Source organism: Zingiber officinale, chromosome 8B, assembly GCF_018446385.1.
Source record: "Zingiber officinale cultivar Zhangliang chromosome 8B, Zo_v1.1, whole genome shotgun sequence".
NCBI classification, from domain to species: Eukaryota; Viridiplantae; Streptophyta; class Magnoliopsida; order Zingiberales; family Zingiberaceae; genus Zingiber; species Zingiber officinale.
In genome coordinates, this window is record NC_056001.1 from 54,301,183 (window position 1) to 54,318,627 (window position 17,445).

The 17,445-nt window shown below is 40.3% G+C and overlaps 1 protein-coding gene across 1 annotated transcript; it reads left to right on the forward strand.

Annotated features, from left to right (window-relative positions):
• Positions 1-3,136: 3,136 nt before the first annotated feature.
• On the forward strand, positions 3,137-4,036 carry LOC122013843 (probable CCR4-associated factor 1 homolog 11). The gene has a single exon (XM_042570062.1). It carries the CDS (start codon positions 3,137-3,139, stop codon positions 4,034-4,036), a length of 900 nt encoding a protein of 299 aa, XP_042425996.1.
• Positions 4,037-17,445: the final 13,409 nt, after the last annotated feature.

Here is a 17,445-nt window from a genome sequence, read left to right on the forward strand (position 1 = left end):
CGAACGATGGTGCTTCTGATAGGGTGACTGTCTAACCGTTCGCCGCCCGGTATCTGGGTGACGCTGCTCGGGCGAGGGTGATCGGCGACGATAGTTCCTCGGGGCTAGCTGGACGGCCGGGGCGAACCCCCGACAGTCTCGTGTGTTGTGGCTGGCAGACTGGTGAAAAGAACAAAACATGGGAGTCTATACCTTTCCCCTCGGCTTTGGTCGCTCGGAAGCCACATGCTGAACAGCGTACGGTCTGGCTTCTTGATGGGGCCTTACCCCTTCGGTTCGGGGTCCTTTGGGTGGTTGATAATTAACCGGTTGCCTCCGCTCGGTCGGCGCAGCAGGCTCGGTCGGAGCCTCCTTCCTTCGGGCTGTCTGGGCCTCCTCTACATTGATATACTCGCTTGCCTTCTTCAGCATATGATCATAATCGCGAGGTGGCTTCCGGATGAGCGAGCGGAAGAAGTTACTGTTGGTAAGCCCTTGTGTGAAGGCATGCATCATGGTTTTAGAGGAGACCGTGGGGATGTCCATTGCCGCTTGGTTGAAGCGTTGAATGTAGGATCGAAGGGTCTCTCTCGGCCCTTGCTTCATAGAAAACAGGCTGACACTTCTGGTAACGTCTGCTGCTAGCGAAGTGGTGGAGGAACGCCGTTCGGAAGTCTTTGAAGCTTTTGATCGATCCATCCGGTAGCCTCCGGAACCAGCGTTGTGCCGAGCCTGACAACGTCATGAGGAAGACCCTGCATTTGACTCCATCTGTGTATTGATGAAGAGTGGCAACATTGTCGAACTTGCCCAAGTGGTCGTCCGGGTCCGTTGATCTATTATCTCCCCGATCACCAGAGGAGCATAATGCCTGGGTAACGGATCCTGCAAAATTGCCTCAGAGAATTGGCGGTTGATCCGCTCAGGCGACAAATCGGCTCGAGGAGCTTTCCCCTTCCTGGCATCCCGAGCTGGAGCTTCATCTGATGAAGATCCTTGGTCTTGATGAGCTTGTGCAATTTATGAGGGCGTATGGAACAGAGCCCTATGAAATGGTATCGGGGCGGGCGGCGCTTTCGCCTGAGTGCCGGTCGGGCCTTTGTTTTGTCCCCATATGGAGAGTTGCTCTGGCCTATCCTCGTGCGCCGCTCGGCCTCCCGACGCTGAAGTCGCTTGCTGCGCCATTCGTTCAGCTAATGCCTTTTGCTGCTGCTGCTCCACGATTTTTGCCGCCCGTGCCTGGATGAGCGCATCAAGCTCCTCTTGAGAGAGCGTCACGGTGTGAGGTCTTCCAGCTTCCTCCATCTTCTAGTAGACTCGGATTCAGGTGTGTTCCCACAGGCGACGCCAATTTGATCTTGTCCGAGTGTTGAGTCGATAGTCGCTGGGGACGTGACGCTCTCGTTGACTCTGTGTGGCCCTCTGAGTGACGTAGGCCTCCGGAGAGGACCTGCAAGCACAAAATCAAGTCGGGAAGGGGTTCCCGGCGACGACTCTTCGACGTTCAAGTCAACTCCTAGCGGCAAGAAATCGAAAGAGAGTGACGAGAACTGTAGCTACAGTAATGAATCATGCGTACCTCCGTTGGAGTCTGGGGGTCCTTATATAGGGCTCCATGAAGGTGCGTGCACGCTTACCGAGACATGCATGCTTCTCAAAGCATACCTGTAATGAGTGTGTCAGGAAAGCGTGCCTGACGCCATACCTCAATAGCTTGAGCATATCCCTGATGTGATAGTGGCGAAACTTCCGTCGTACGATTCTCTGTCTGATCCGGCCGCCTACCATACTGACTGTCGGCGACACTTGTCTCGAGGAAGATAGAGTTACCCACCCCTTTTGTCTCATACCAAGCCGGATGGAAGAACCGCTCGACTAATTAACGTCGCGGTTGGCCGAGCGGGACATCTGCTCAGTCGATCATACGAAGGCCTTGGCGCTGCTCGTACGAACGGGAGAACCTCGGTGGCCATGGTTCCCATTCGGTCGAGATGCAAACTGCTCAGCCTTCATCCCCTGCTGTTAAGCCGTGATAATCACTCACCAAGCGTCAGGAGCTCGGACCTGAGTCGAGCCAAGCCTGCTCTTATCATTTCCATGTTTGGAATGAGAGATAGGAGGAAAGTGCGGAAGGGGTTTCGCTTATTACAAAGCTTTTTTATACATTTTTTTATTATATTATAAAAGTTTTTTTTGTAAATAGTTCATTCACCTCTCAAAGATTATATAATATTATATGCAGGAGAAAGTAATTTCGACCACCATCTTATAAGTCCATAGGTCGTGAACTAAAAGACCCCATAGGTCATCCGAGTTGGTATGTGGTGGGATGTTTACCACATGAGGTTGTGGGGTCAAAACTCGGGGTAGTCGGGGCGTAAATCCTTAGTCTCTGTGCAACTCACCCCACCTGTCACATGCTCGCTCAGGATGCTATGATTTACCTCGCCTTTTTACCACATAGGTCGTGAACTAAAAACTAAAAATGTTAAATTAAGTTAAAAGAATTGAGTCATCAATTGATTGCTTTATTTACTCATGGGGAATGTTCAACCTACACCTAGATCTTATCAAATTTCAACAATTGAATGCATGACACTGATCAAAATAACAATTATTAAGTCTAACTTGAATGTTTTGATAATTTTTGTTGTCGAGTATATAAAAACTATATATTAATGTCTCAAGTTTGACCTATGGACAATCTCCTCCTTACTGAAACTTCGTAGCTAGGGTATTGCAGTTTAGAAATAAAATCAAAAGTTTTAGTTTAATAATTAAAGATTTTTTTTTTTTAAAAAAAAGGAGTGATTCGGTGGCAACAACCCGTGTAATTAATTAATACTAAACTCCTAATTGAGCTCTTAATTGCAGCTGGATTTGGCGCCAGATTAATACTTGCCTTAAAGTCCTGATTAAGCTCGTTTAGCATCATTGATTATAATATATATATCCTAATAATTCGCCGCTTCGCAGGAACTAACTCTGTTTAGTGTGTTTGCGATTTTCTCGCTTTGACTTCCTTTTAAACTCCTCCGATCCTTCCCTTAAATTTCCACTCCAACTCGATCGATCGAAATCTAACATCTCCTCGATATATCTCTAGCTTCCACTACTTTCGTATTTGCAATATATATCATCAAACAGACTCATCATCATGGCTGTCGCAGTCGTCAACAACGTTAACGATATGCTAATTTCCTCTTCCGCCGCCAGCGCCAGCGCCAGCGCCAGCAGAGTCGAGGTTCGCTCCGTGTGGGCTCATAACCTCGACGAGGAGTTCGCCCTTATCCGCTCCGCCGTCCCCTTCCACCCCTTCGTCGCATTGGACACCGAGTATCCTGGCGTCGTCGTCGCTTCCAAAAATCCCTACTGCACCCTCACCCTCCCCCAGCGCTACGAATTGATCCGCGCCAATGTCGAGGCCCTCCGCATCGTCCAGGTCGGTCTCACCCTCTCCGACGCCGCCGGCAACCTCCCATGTGCCATCTACAGCGACGGCACTTGTGTGCATTACGTGTGGGAATTTAATTTCCGCGACTTCGACATCAGCCGCGACCGTTACGCCCCTTCCTCCGTCGAGCTGCTCAAGGCTAATGGCATCGACTTCCAAAAGAATCAAATATGGGGCATCGACTCTTGCACATTCGCCCACCACTTGGCCACCTCCGGCTTGCTTTCCTTTGGCCATTTTTCTCCCGTCTCCTGGGTTACCTTCCAAGGCGCCTATGACTTCGCCTTCCTAGTGAAGATGCTCACATGCGACTGCAAATTACCAAAGACCATTCATGAGTTCTTGCACCTCGTTCACTTCTTTTTCGGCAAAAGGGTGTTCGATGTGAAGCACCTTTGCAAGCATTGTCCTGGGCTTTACGGAGGATTGGAGCGGGTGGCCTCTACCGTCCGAGTTGAGCGAGCAGTGGGCTCTCGACATCAGTCCGGCTCCGATAGCTTATTAACATGGCAGGTGTTCTACCAAATCGCCTCTCGTGTGAATCCACAACTCATCCATCGTCCAGAACACATGGGAACACTCTTTGACCTCCAACTGCAATAGTATGTATAGTAATTAATCCAGCTAGCGGTGGCTTTTGGGTTCGAGTTCATGGTTTATCACAGTTGATAGTGGTTCAGCATTAGCTTAATTTGCTCACAGGATTAATTGTCCATTGCTTCATCATATCATTTTGTATTTAAGTACAGATTACATGTTGTCGCATCGATATCGTCTGCAGATTTGCAAACAAATTGTCAATATTAATTCTTTGGATCATGAGTAGTACTTGTTGTTTTGATTTGCCTTAAATCTAATCAACCCCTAGTGTAGTGTTCTGGATCATACTCTGTTCTAATTCGGAACAATACTCAAATGTGCATAGAAATGGCTAGGGATGACGATGTCATCATTTTAAAATTGATGACGAATCTAAGGTTAGGATCTTATTAATCGTACTACAAAGAGCTCAAAATATTTGGCTTTATTTGTTGAAGAATAGAAATGATAAAAATTTGTTTTCTTTGATAATGGTAAATTATCATGTTGGGCCTGATTTCATTTTTTTTCCACTCTTCACAACGTTATATATTAACTTTTTTGTCTGGACGAATCATTTATTGGCTACATGAATTTTAGTTTGGAAAGATGTTTGATTTGGTTATTATTTACTTGTATCGGAACCATTTTTCTTGATTTTTTGAAGAACTAATTTATGGCATGGATTTAAATCAAGCTATAAGACACTTGGTATGATGAAGGAAATTTAACTTTCTTAACAATTAAAATAAATGATTTTTTCCTTTTATTGATAGTCATAGTACCCTCTAGGGCTTTAGAATTTATAGTAACTATTTTAATGAATACGGTTAGTGTTGTTACATGAGAGAGCGGTTTTTTTTTTCCTTTTATTGATAGTCTATAGGATTTTATAATTTATAGTAACTATTTTAGTGAATGGAGTTAGTGTTACATAGTTGAGCGGTGCTTTGCTCACCTACTGGGACAAGGGAAGGATGGCCAATGAGAGGACATGAGAGGGGTATCACCAGGGGCATAACTACATTATGAGGAGAGGGTGCGACCGCCCCCTCTGGAATTAAAAAAAATATATTAATAGTATATATTTGAAAAGTCCTCACCGCTATTTTGACCGATTGATTCACCATCGTTTGTCACTGGAAGATTGAAATTGGTCACATATTTAGAAAACTCTTGGCCTAAGCTATCCATTGGTACCACTTTTATAAAAATAATATCGTGACTTGGAATGTTAATATTAAATTAAAATATATAATAGTAAATGGATAAATTAAATGTAGAACACAAAGTGAGAGCGCTAAATTAAAATTGGATCGGATTTGAACTAAATCCAATAGATAGACACACAAATAATGATTGGTTGAATTAGACACAGTACCGTGGTACATGTTGTTTGCATATGATATTATTTTGGTAGATGAGACACATGAAGGAGTAAATGCTAAGCTAGAATATTGGAGGGAAACACTAGATGAGAAAGGCTTCGTCCCTATGCTTCTCATAAATATGCACATCGTTCTTCACCCTGTGTCTTCCTTGTTTACTCTCTTACGTAGAGTTCCTAGTAGTACGATGAGTCCTCTTCGGGAAAAATTTATGTCTCTCGTCATGTGATTGTTATCGAGTCTGAGTTTCCTTTTGCTAGTGGTAGTTCTATTGCTAGACTCTTTTCTGAAGCACCGCGTAGTATGACTCTAGAGGATTCTCATGTTGCTGATTCTTCCGATATTTGCACCTTTAACCCATGTCTCGTACCACCGGTTGTTCACTAGCCTGTCCCTACCGAATTCCACCTGCTGAACCTCTCTTTGCTGAACCTTCACCTGTCGTGCTAGCCACAACAATAGCTCCACCCGCGCATGCTCCTCCAGTTCATCCTGCTCCTCCAGTTCAACCTGCTCCTAGCACCAACACCCATCCTTTGCCGTCACGTTCTAAAAACAATGTCTTCATGTAAAATATGGTGTCCAAATAATAATTAAATAATAAGTTTATTAGCCAAATAATCTTATTAGATTTTTTAGAAATTTTTAGAAATTTTCTGGGAATTAATTGGAGCTCGTATGACGTATTTTGAGGGGATACATTTATGGGCTCGAGAAAAAGTCTGTTTGGAATATCCGAAGATGGGAGTTGATTGAGAAACTAATCTAGGGCTTAATCAAATATATCTAGGTTTATAAATCCTCTCTTTTATTTCCTCACCCGTGTGCCCTAAAACCCACGCTGACACCTTCCTCTCCCGATTCTCCCTTCGCGTCGAACCGCCGCCGTCCCTCCCTCATCGAGCTGATGTCTCCTCTTCGTGTGAGGCTAGGACGATGATGCCGCTAGCCACGGGAGAATCGTTGTCGCTCTTACCTTCGCCGGCGATCCTCATCCTCGACGCACGCCGCACTCGATCGACCCGGTGCTTCACATCTCGGTGACAACAAAGCTTATATCTCTTCTATCCCCTCATTTGAAGATTCTCCGGTGGATCTTCTCTTCGGCTAGCCATCTCACGTATGGCTTCAGTGGCCGGAGGTCAGCATATCGGAGCCCTAGGTCCACCGGAGTGAGGCTAGGGTTCCAGCGACAAATCTTTGGATTGAATCAACATTCCAAAAGGTTGTCTTCCCTTTTGTGGCATTGCAACGAATTTCCACCACCGAAACCTTCATCACGGTATATTTTCCTTCTCATCTGGACAGAGCTCTAATTGTTGGAAACAGAAATTATGGGAGAAGAAAAAAGAATTACAGAAGAAAAAATATGGAAGAGGAGAAATAACTCTATGTGGAAGAGGAGTAGAAGAAAATAGAAAACTCAACTTGTTCATTCATGAAAAAGAAGTACATATTTATAGGCTTATTGGATAAGCACTAATATGAGATAATCATGATATTTAAAAAAATAAATAAATAAATAAATTCTATCTCCACGAACTCTTATCAATCCATCAAGTTCTATCTCTATCCTATCTCTAGTCAAGACTTGCCACATCACCATTTTATCTCCATAAAATTTTATCAATAAAAAAACAAGTTTAATTTTCAACACTCCCTCTTAAACTTGATTTTGTGACTCCAAGCAAATATCGCATTTTGATGAAGTTTTCAAATTTGAGTGGCTTGGTAAAAATATCAGCAACTTGATCTTGAGATTTTATGTATTCCACTTGCACCTCTTTTCTTGTAATACATTCTCTGATATAGTGAAAGCGCGTATCGATGTGCTTGCTTCTATCATGGAAGACTGGATTTTTTGCTAGTGCTATTGTAGACTTGTTATCAACTCGTATCTTGGTTGCCTCTTCTTGTGGTAAACTTAACTCATTCAATAAATTTCTGAGCCAAATAGCATGACAAACACATGAAGTCGCAGCCACATACTCTGCTTCACAAGTAGAAAGTGTGACAATAGGCTGCTTTTTTGACATCCAAGTAAAGGCTGTATCTCCCATAAAGAACACAAATCCTGTAGTGCTCTTTCTATCATCTATATCTCCACCCCAATCACTGTCACTATATCCTTCAAGTTTGAAGTGGTTAGATGTTGAATAAAATAATCCAAAATCTATCGTACCTTTGATATAGCGCAAAATTCTCTTAGCGATCTTAAGGTGGGTAGTAGTTGGATCTTCCATGTAGCGACTAACAAGTCCAACAGCATAAAGAATATCAGGTCTTGTGCATGTCAAGTATCGTAAACTTCCAACCAAACTTTTAAAAAATGTTGGATCAACTTTTTCTTCTTCATCATGCTTTGATAGCTTGACTCCACATTCTACTGGGGTATTTATAGACTTACTGTTATCCATCCTGAACTTCTTTAATATCTCTCTTGCATAACTTGCTTGTGAGATGAAGCTTCCATCTTCCCTTTGGTTGACTTCAATGCCCAGATAGTATGCCATGAGCCCAATATCAGTCATTTCAAACTCTTTAGTCATCGCTTCTTTAAATTCTCCAAACATACTTTGATTGCTTCCTGTGAAGATCAAGTCATCGACATATAGGCATACAATCAAAACATCTTTATCCTTACTTTGAATGTATAATGCTTGTTCATAAGGACATTTGATGAAGCCTTTCTCTTGCAGGTGCTTGTCTATTCGGCTATTCCATGCCCTTGGTGCTTGCTTTAGCCCGTAGAGAGCCTTCTTCAATTTTAGAACTCTGTCTACTTGTCCTTTAACTTCATAACCTGATGGTTGCTGAATATAGACTTCTTCTGCAAGAACTCCATTTAAAAAAGCAGATTTTACATCCATTTGATGTATTTTCCACTTATTTTGAGCTGCTAAAGCAATGATTAGTCTGATAGTTTCTAATCGAGCAACGGGAGCGAATACCTCATCATAATCAATGCCAGATCTTTGACTGTAGCCTTTTGCCACCAATCTTGCTTTATATCTTTCAACTTCTCCTTTGGCATTCTTCTTTATTTTGTACACCCACTTCACACCAATCGCCTTATGTCCTTTAGGAAGTGCAGCTAACTCCCATGTGTCATTCTTTTCTATCGCCTTGATTTCTTCATCCATTGCATCTTTCCACCTTTTGCTTTTTATAGCTTCTTGAAATCTATAGGCTCGCAATCGCAAAGAGACAAAATAGAGTAAGATTATCTTGATTTTCAGTTACCTCATAAATTTCCGTAAGCTTCTAAAGCGTGGTACTCTTTCACTGAAGTTGATGCGGATAAATTTTCTTGAAGACTTGATGTTGGTGTTACTAGTGGAGTAGTAGGCTCCTCTCTTGTTTGCTCCACATCTTCTTCTTCAAAGCACGGGAAAAAGTTGTAATCTTCATTTCGAGATTCCCAATTCCATTCTTCTTCTTCATTAAATATGACATCTCGGCTGATGATTGTCTTCCCAGTATCTGGATTGTATAGCTTATACCCTTTTGAGTTAGTATCATAACCAATAAAAATAAACTTCTTACTTTTATCATCCAATTTGCTTCTTGATTGATCAAGCACATGAACGTGAGCTATACTTCCAAAAACTTTTAGATGAGAAATCCCAGGCTTCCTTCCGCTCCATGCTTCTTGTGGTATCTTGCCCCACACACTCCTTGTTGGTGATCGGTTGGATAAGTATACTGCACATGCAACCGCTTCTGCCGAAAGTTCCTTTGGTAGCCGCTTGCTTTTGAGAATGCTCCTTGCCATGTCAAGGATGGTTCGATTCTTTCTTTCCGCCACTCCATTTTGTTGAGGGGATCTTGGAACTGTCAAGGGTCGTCGTATTCCGTTGGCTTCACAAAATTCTTGAAACTCCTTTGAGGTAAATTCTCCTCCTCGATCAGAACGCATAGCTTTGACCTCGAGACCGCTCTCCTTTTCTATGGTAGCTTTAAATTTCTTGAATATGTCGAAGGCCTCCGATTTTTGCTTCAAGAAGTATACCCAAGTTTTCCGAGAAAAATCATCTATGAAAAGAATGAAATAATTACTCTTACCAAGTGAACTTGGCTTTATTGGACCGCAAACATCTGTATGTATAAGTTCAAGAGGCTTTTGAGCTCTGGAACTTGACTCCTTTGGAAAACCTCTTCTAAATTGCTTCCCACGGAGGCATGCTTCACATACTTGATCAAGATGTTTGATGTAAGGTAGTCCTCTCACCATCTCCTTCTTTGAAAGCAGTTCTAGTCCTCCGAAATTCAGATGTCCAAATCGAAGATGCCATAGCCAAGTGATGTCTTTGTAACAAGTTTTGAGACAGTTGACGACATCATTTTGAATATTAAGTAAGAACATTCTATTTTTTGACATAGGCACCTTAGCAATTAAGCAACCAATATGATCTTTCAAGATGAGCATACCATCTTTTAGATGAATATCATACCCTTTTGCCAAAAGTTGTCCTAAGCTTAGGATGTTGCTCTTCATATTTGGTACAAAGAAAACATTTGAGATAAATTCATGTTTTCTATTCTTCAAACGGATGAGAATGTTACCTTTGCCTTTTACCTCAATCTTTGATTCATCTCCGAAGGATACATTACCACCAACTGATTCATCAAGCTCTACGAACATATTTCTTTTCCCACACATATGATTGCTTGCACCAGTGTCGAGATACCAAATTGTATCTTCTTCTCTTTCATTATCTTTATATGCTAGCAGTAGGGTGCCATCTTCTTCTTTCCTTTCTTCCATATAATTTGCTCTTTCATATACTTTATTCTTGGACGATCTACATTCTTTTGCATAATGTCCAAATTTGTCACAATTGTAGCACTTAACTTGAGATTTATCGTACCTCGAGTTTGTATACCCTCTTCCACGTCCTCTTGTTGAATGTTCTCCTCTTTCATTGTTGTTGTTGGAGACCCATCCTTGCTCATTAGAACGACCTCGTCCATATCCACGACCTCTTCCTCGTTGACTTCTATTATTATTGGAGCTTTCATCTTTCTTTGTCGGTTGAAGAGTCGTCTTTAGGAGTTGTTGAGTAATTTCTTCATTTATCTTCTTCTTTTCTTCATGGGCTTGTAATGAACCCAGCAGTTGCTCAATAGTCATGACTTGTAGATCCTTGGTCTCTTCGATGATGGTTGTAATGCTATCAAATTTTGAATCCAATGATCGAAGAATTTTCTCAATAATAGTTACTTCTTCTAGTTTCTCACCATTTCTCTTTAGTTGATTGGAAATGGTAGAGACTCTAGAAAAATAATCTGATACTAACTCACCTTCTTTCATACGAAGAGCATCAAATTGACTTCTTAATGTCTGAAGTCGTACCTTTTTTACCTTTTCTTCTCCTTGATATGAGACTTGGAGCTTTTCCCATGCTTGCTTGGCTGAAGTAGCACTTGAAATCTTCTCAAAACCATCCTCATCTAAAGCTTGATAAATGAGGAAGAGAGCCTTCTTGTCTCTCTTTCTTAAATCTCTCAGACTATCTTTTTCAGTTGAAGATAATGTCGAGTCGTCACGAGGCTCAACGTAGCCTTTTTCTATAACTTCCCAAACATCATGAGCTCCAAGAAGCGCCTTCATCTTGATACTCCGATTGTCATAATTACTCTCTTTGAGTACTGGAACTTGGAAGGGAACCATACCTCCATTAGCCATAGCTCTGATACCACTTTGTTGGAAACAGAAATTATGGGAGAAGAAAAAAGAATTACAGAAGAAAAAATATGGAAGAGGAGAAATAACTCTATGTGGAAGAGGAGTAGAAGAAAATAGAAAACTCAACTTGTTCATTCATGAAAAAGAAGTACATATTTATAGGCTTATTGGATAAGCACTAATATGAGATAATCATGATATTTAAAAAAATAAATAAATAATAAATTCTATCTCCACGAACTCTTATCAATCCATCAAGTTCTATCTCTATCCTATCTCTAGTCAAGACTTGCCACATCACCATTTTATCTCCATAAAATTTTATCAATAAAAAAACAAGTTTAATTTTCAACACTAATCAATTTGGTCGGTCGTCACCTATTCCTTATCCTTTGCAACAGTTTGTCTCATTTTTTCGTATCGATGCTATGGATTGCTCAGTATCTGATGTAGTGTTTCTAGCGGTTGGAGTTGTTGTGGCCAACAGAAGCGCAATTGGTTGCAGAGCGATCACAGAGGTGCCGAAGGATTGGAGTGAGGGGATCAAATCTGAAATTGTTAGAGGAAGCTAAGGTATGTGATCTTTAGGTAACGAATTATGTTGAGTCTGTTATAAATTGGAAGTTGGAATTGGTTGTGGAAGTTTGCTTGACTGATTTCCAGAAGATTGATAGTTGTAGGTTTTGTTAAGGGATGTGATAACTTTATTCAGTAGCTGTTTTGTTTGTTTTTAGGGAACAAATTCATGATTTGGTAATTCTAGTAGTGATAAGGTTTCGCTGGAATTGTGTGAATTGAGAACTTAAACGAGGGTTTGGATTGGCTTTGAGTAGATCGGTAAAGTGATTAGTAGAGGGTAATGAATGAGATCAGATTAGTTACCTGTTTCGGGTTTATTGGTTTAGCTATTTAAATTCATATGAAGTTGGTTAAAATTGATACGTGACGCAGGACTTTGATCGAGGCAGGTGTCGTGACGAAGTGGATATCGAATTCAGACTACATTTAGAGGCGAGTACTTCTTGCTTTGTTGTCTTTTAGTACTTTGACCTTAGTGCATGAATTATTTTGGATAAGGACTGTTTACCTTGACTCCACTCTTACTTTCCTGCGCTTGATACTTCCACGCAATCTTTGAGAAATTCGTTTCCATATCTATACAGTCTCTTTTGTTGTCCATGATCGGTAGCAGATACTAGATACCATGTTTGTATGCTTCGACTGTTGCTTATTTTATGTATGATATTGAGCATGCTGGCTTTATGTAGCATACCCGTTTCTGCTTATATATATATATGATGACTGTTGCATTGTTCGCATCATATCATTGCATGCATGCCGCATCCTCGGCCACTCGAGAGAGTGGTAGCTGGAGTTGATGCCGCTTGTCCTGTCGTGCCACACTCGGCCACTCGTGTGAGTGGTAGCTGGAGTACGAGCAGCAGGGACCCCCTTCGCTGTGTAGCTAGTTAGCTACTCAGCACCTGTCCATCCGGTCACTCGTGGGAGTGGCGGCCTTTGGGTGGTACAATTGTCATTGATTCGGCCTCTCGACCATACAGGGGTCATGGTGCAGAGAGGTGGGCGGGGTGACCATCCGTGCATACGCTGTTATTATGCCTGCTTTGGCTGCTGCTGTTTACTTATGTTGTTATTGCTTACTTATGCTGCTGTGGTATATTTATGTTGTCGTTGCTTCTTGCTGTTGTTCACTTATGCTGATATGTTGTCTTATGTTGAGATATGCTCACGTTGTAGGTGGTTAAACCTTGGTTTATTAATTGGAAATGTTTATATACCTTACACATTACCTTTGTAGTTATGAGCAGTACTGTAGCAGATTAGTACTATTTCTGACTTTCTATATCTAGCCTAGGATATGGTTCCAAGTATGAACCTTTATCGTAGTTTTATTTTTGTATCTGCTATTCTCTTATGAGACTGTATTCCTTTTGGGTATTCTCTATTGGTTGATTATGTTCATGCACTACCTTTTCTATACCCGCTGAGTTTCAATACTCACCACCCCACAAAATGGTTTTCTTTCGCCAGGTAGCAAGTAGATGAGTCGTGGATGCTTGGAGAGATGCCGGCTGTCAGTCCTGGATCCTGCGTTATATCAGTTTTATTTCTGCTTTACTTGTATTTTTAGTATACAGCGATTTTAGTATTGTATGAATTGGTTTGTGTTCTGGGTCAAGTCTGTGATGACAAGTATTTTTGTTAGTGTCGTTGTTGGTTTTACGTTTGTATCGTTTTATGTCTTCCGCTGCTATGTGCTCATATCCAGCCGTGTGGGCTGTTGTATTATGTTTTATGTTTATTCATTTATGTCCAGCCGGGTAGGCTGAGTATACTAAACTGTGTGTTCTGTTGTTTGTATTTTGTATATATATATATTCCAGCCGTATGTGGCTGATGTATATTTTGTATGTAGTAATGTTTTAGATTGTCACCCGTACAGGGGAGATGCTGCCGAAATTTCTTCGGACAGGGACTCCTTTGGGGCGTGACACTTCAAGCATCATCCTCGCTTTGGTCTCACCGCTATCACTAACGCTACTCTATCTGAACCTACAACACATATTGTGTCTCTCAAGGATCCCCGTTGGCGTGCAGCTATGTATAAGGAGTTCGATGCTCTCCTTCATAATGGAACATGGGATCTTGTCCAGTCTGATACTTCTCAAAATGTCATTGATTGTAAGTGGCTGTTTCGGCTTAAGCGAAAGTCTGATGGCTCTGTTGACTGCTACAAGGCTCGTCTAGTTGCTAAGGGATTTCATCAGCGCCCGGGTCTTGACTATACTGACACTTTCAGTCCTGTGCCAAAGCCCACTACTGTCCACCTTCGCTTATCCCTTGCTGTTTCAAAAGGGTGGTCTCGTCGTCAAATAGATGTGAATAATGCATTTCTTCAGGGTCAATTGGATGACTGTGTTTATATGGCTCAGCCGCCTGAGTTTGTTGACTCTGATTTTCCATCTTATGTTTGCAAATTGAACAAAGCAATTTATGGTCTTAAGCAGGTGCCACGCACTTGGTACACTGCACTTCATCATTTTTTTAACTAGTGTTGGCTTCATGGGGTATCACTATGTATCTACTTGTCTATGTCGATGATCTAATTCTTACAAGGAATAATGTCGATGCCCTTTAGGGATTCATTAATTTGCTGGGTGCTCAGTTCTCTATCAAAGATCTGGGAACTCTATCTTACTTTCTAGGTGTTGAAGTTGTTTCCTCTCCAGGGGGCCTTTGTCTCTCTCAGAAGAAATATCTGCTTAATATTCTTACCAAAACCAATATGGCGATCGAACTCCAAACTTGTTCAAACGCCTATGGCCACATCCGCATCTCTGCACCTCTTTGATGACTCCCCTCCTGCGGATACTCATTTATATCTCCAAATAGTTGGTAGTTTGCAATATCTCTCTTTTACTCGACCAGATATTGTCTTTGCTATTAATAAATTGTCTCAGTGTATGCATGCTCTCTCATCTCTTAAGTGCGGGGTTGTTAAGCGTCTGCTGTGCTATCTTAATGGTACACGCTTTTATAATCTGATTCTCTGACGACACTCCTCTCTCTCTTTGCATGTCTACTACGATGTAGATTGGGGTGATGATATTGATGATTGCACATCCACTGGTGCTTATATTGTGTTCCTAGGTTCCAATCTAATTTCCTGGAGCTCCAAAAAGCAGGGTTCTATTGCTCGATCGTCTACTGAGGTTGAATATCGTGCCATTGTTTGCACTGCTGCAGAACTACAATGGGTTCGATCTCTTTGTAATGAAATGGGTGTGGACACTGTGGCCTCTACAACCTCTATCTATTGCGATAACATTGGAGCTACGTATCTCTGTGCAAATCCAGTGTTTCACTCACGCATGAAGCACATTGCTTTGGATTATCATTTTATTCGTGAACTGGTTCAAAATGGTAAAGTTCATGTCTCTCATGTCTCGTCGTCTGACCAGTTAGCTAATGCGTTGACGAAATCACTTCCTCGTGGTCGACTTCATCTTCTTTATTCCAAGATTGGTGTCTATACGAGCCCACCATCTTGAGGGGGCCTATTATGGATATCTTGGAATATATGGTGCATAAATATTAGGATATCTTTTGTATATGTTTCCTTATCTTTGTATATGTATCCTTATCTTTATCTCTTTATGATGTATATAAATACACCTTGTATCATTATTCTTAATTAGTGAAAACATATTCTTTCAATACCTCTCTTCAGTTCACAGTACACGAACTAATGATGCATGGGATATTCAAATGGATTGGTAGGTGGCTTGAATTTACTTGAGTTTTCAAAGAATCCTTCTGAATTTGCTACATCTGCAAAATGACTTCTAGAGTTTGTCAGGTTGTCATTTAATCTCTACATACTAACATTGTTGAGAAATTTGAAGAGTAGGTAAACTTTTCAGGTTGAAATGAACTTTTATCATGAACATTGTAGAGATTCTTTTGTTTTTTTCTTGGGTGCTACTACAACTAGCCAATGTTGATTAAATTTAGCCCTCATAGCAATTGTCTTTTTTTATTTCCAACACATGCTTATTGTGGTCACTATTACTAGAAAGAATTTTGGTAAGTAATCTGAATTACTAATAGATTATCTTGATGGGATTTAATATGAATCTCATCCCATGCATGTATTAGTTGCACAATGAGAGTCACTGTAAATAAAAAAAGATTTTGCGACGAGCAATTGATGAATTTAAGATTTTTGAACGAATGCATAAAAAGAAAACAAGGTATTGGAGAATTTGTGAACAACAAATCGACTCAAGTTAATGTAAGTCAATATAATTAATTATTTATTAATTTTTTATTTTCCTATATTAATTCTTGTTTGTTTTTATATTTGTTAAACTAATACTAATATAAGTTATTGTAATACAAACAGGAATAATATAAAGAGAGACAAAATGTTGATAATCAGTCTACTCAGCCTTCATTTAATCTCAAATCATGGTATGATTTGGTAGGCAACCCATGTAAGGGGAGGGTGTATGGATCTAGACACAATCAATACTTTAGAAGATCATACAATGGAAGTTCCAATAAAATGTGCTCCAATGAGAAGAACAAAAAATTATCTCAAGAAATTGAAGACATGTACACTACTAGCAAGAGGATGGAGGAAGAATTGTCTCAGGAACAACTTATCGAGGAAGGTAGCCAAAGAGAAGAAAATCTAAAGGAGCTTATTCGTGAGATGATCCAAGAGGCGGGATATACAAATCATTTATATCCAGGAGAATCTGGTCCGCGTGAGCATTGTGATAAGTGAAATAAAGATTAATTTCTTTATCTTTGATTAATGGTCAAATATATTTAGATGATGTGAATACTTATTTGTTTCAATATTAATTGTATGAGAGATACTCTTTGCATTAGAAATTAATTGTTTTACATATTTTTAATATGTTTGAAATGTGTGATTGTTTAAAGGATTATATAGATGAGAAATATAAAATAATATATATTTAGTGATAAATTTAAAAATAAAATTATATACATATCTATAAATAAATGAATTTGAAACAGAATTTATAAACATAATTATAAATGGCTTTATAAACATATTAAAATTAATATTTGTTATGTAATTTGAGATAGACTAATGACGGATTTAAAACAAAATTAGAGATAAAATTTGTATTTAAAATTAATTTCATTTGGTCAAATAAAAATAGATTCATAAACAATTTTCCAATCCATTTTTAAAATTAGGTGGCGTTTAGTTGGTGGGTTTAGGAATAAGGGAATGGAATAATATTAATATAGAATGTTTGGTTAATGGGTTTGAGAATAAAAATTTTGGTATCATTCCTAAATAATTTGGAATGACCAAAACCCAATTAAACACATGGGTTTAGAATTGATTTCTGATTCTTAACCCTTCGGGCGGCCTTTTTTTTCCCAACAAAAGCTTTTCTTTTTTTTTTCCCTAAGCCCGACTTCTCTATGACAACGGCAACGGCGCAAGTCATTGCCTCCTCTTCGACGACAGCTTAGGCTCTTCGATTGCGTCTGTCGTCACCTCCTCTTCGACTTCGTCTTCCTCCCCTACCACCCCACTCCACAGCAAGCTAGGAAGCTCAAGGTAACCCTTAACCCTAAACCTTTATTTCCTATTCCACAAAAAAAAGGGGGTGACGGTCTCACTGCTGATGAGCCATCAAGGAAGCCTCCTGAGTGGTTACTACCCCACCAAGCAGCAACGTAGCCATTGCCATGTTCACTTATTCAACAATGGCAAGGATCAACAATTTTTTTATTCATTTTTTGGGATTGGAATTGAGATTGGATTAACATGGTGTTTAAGGATG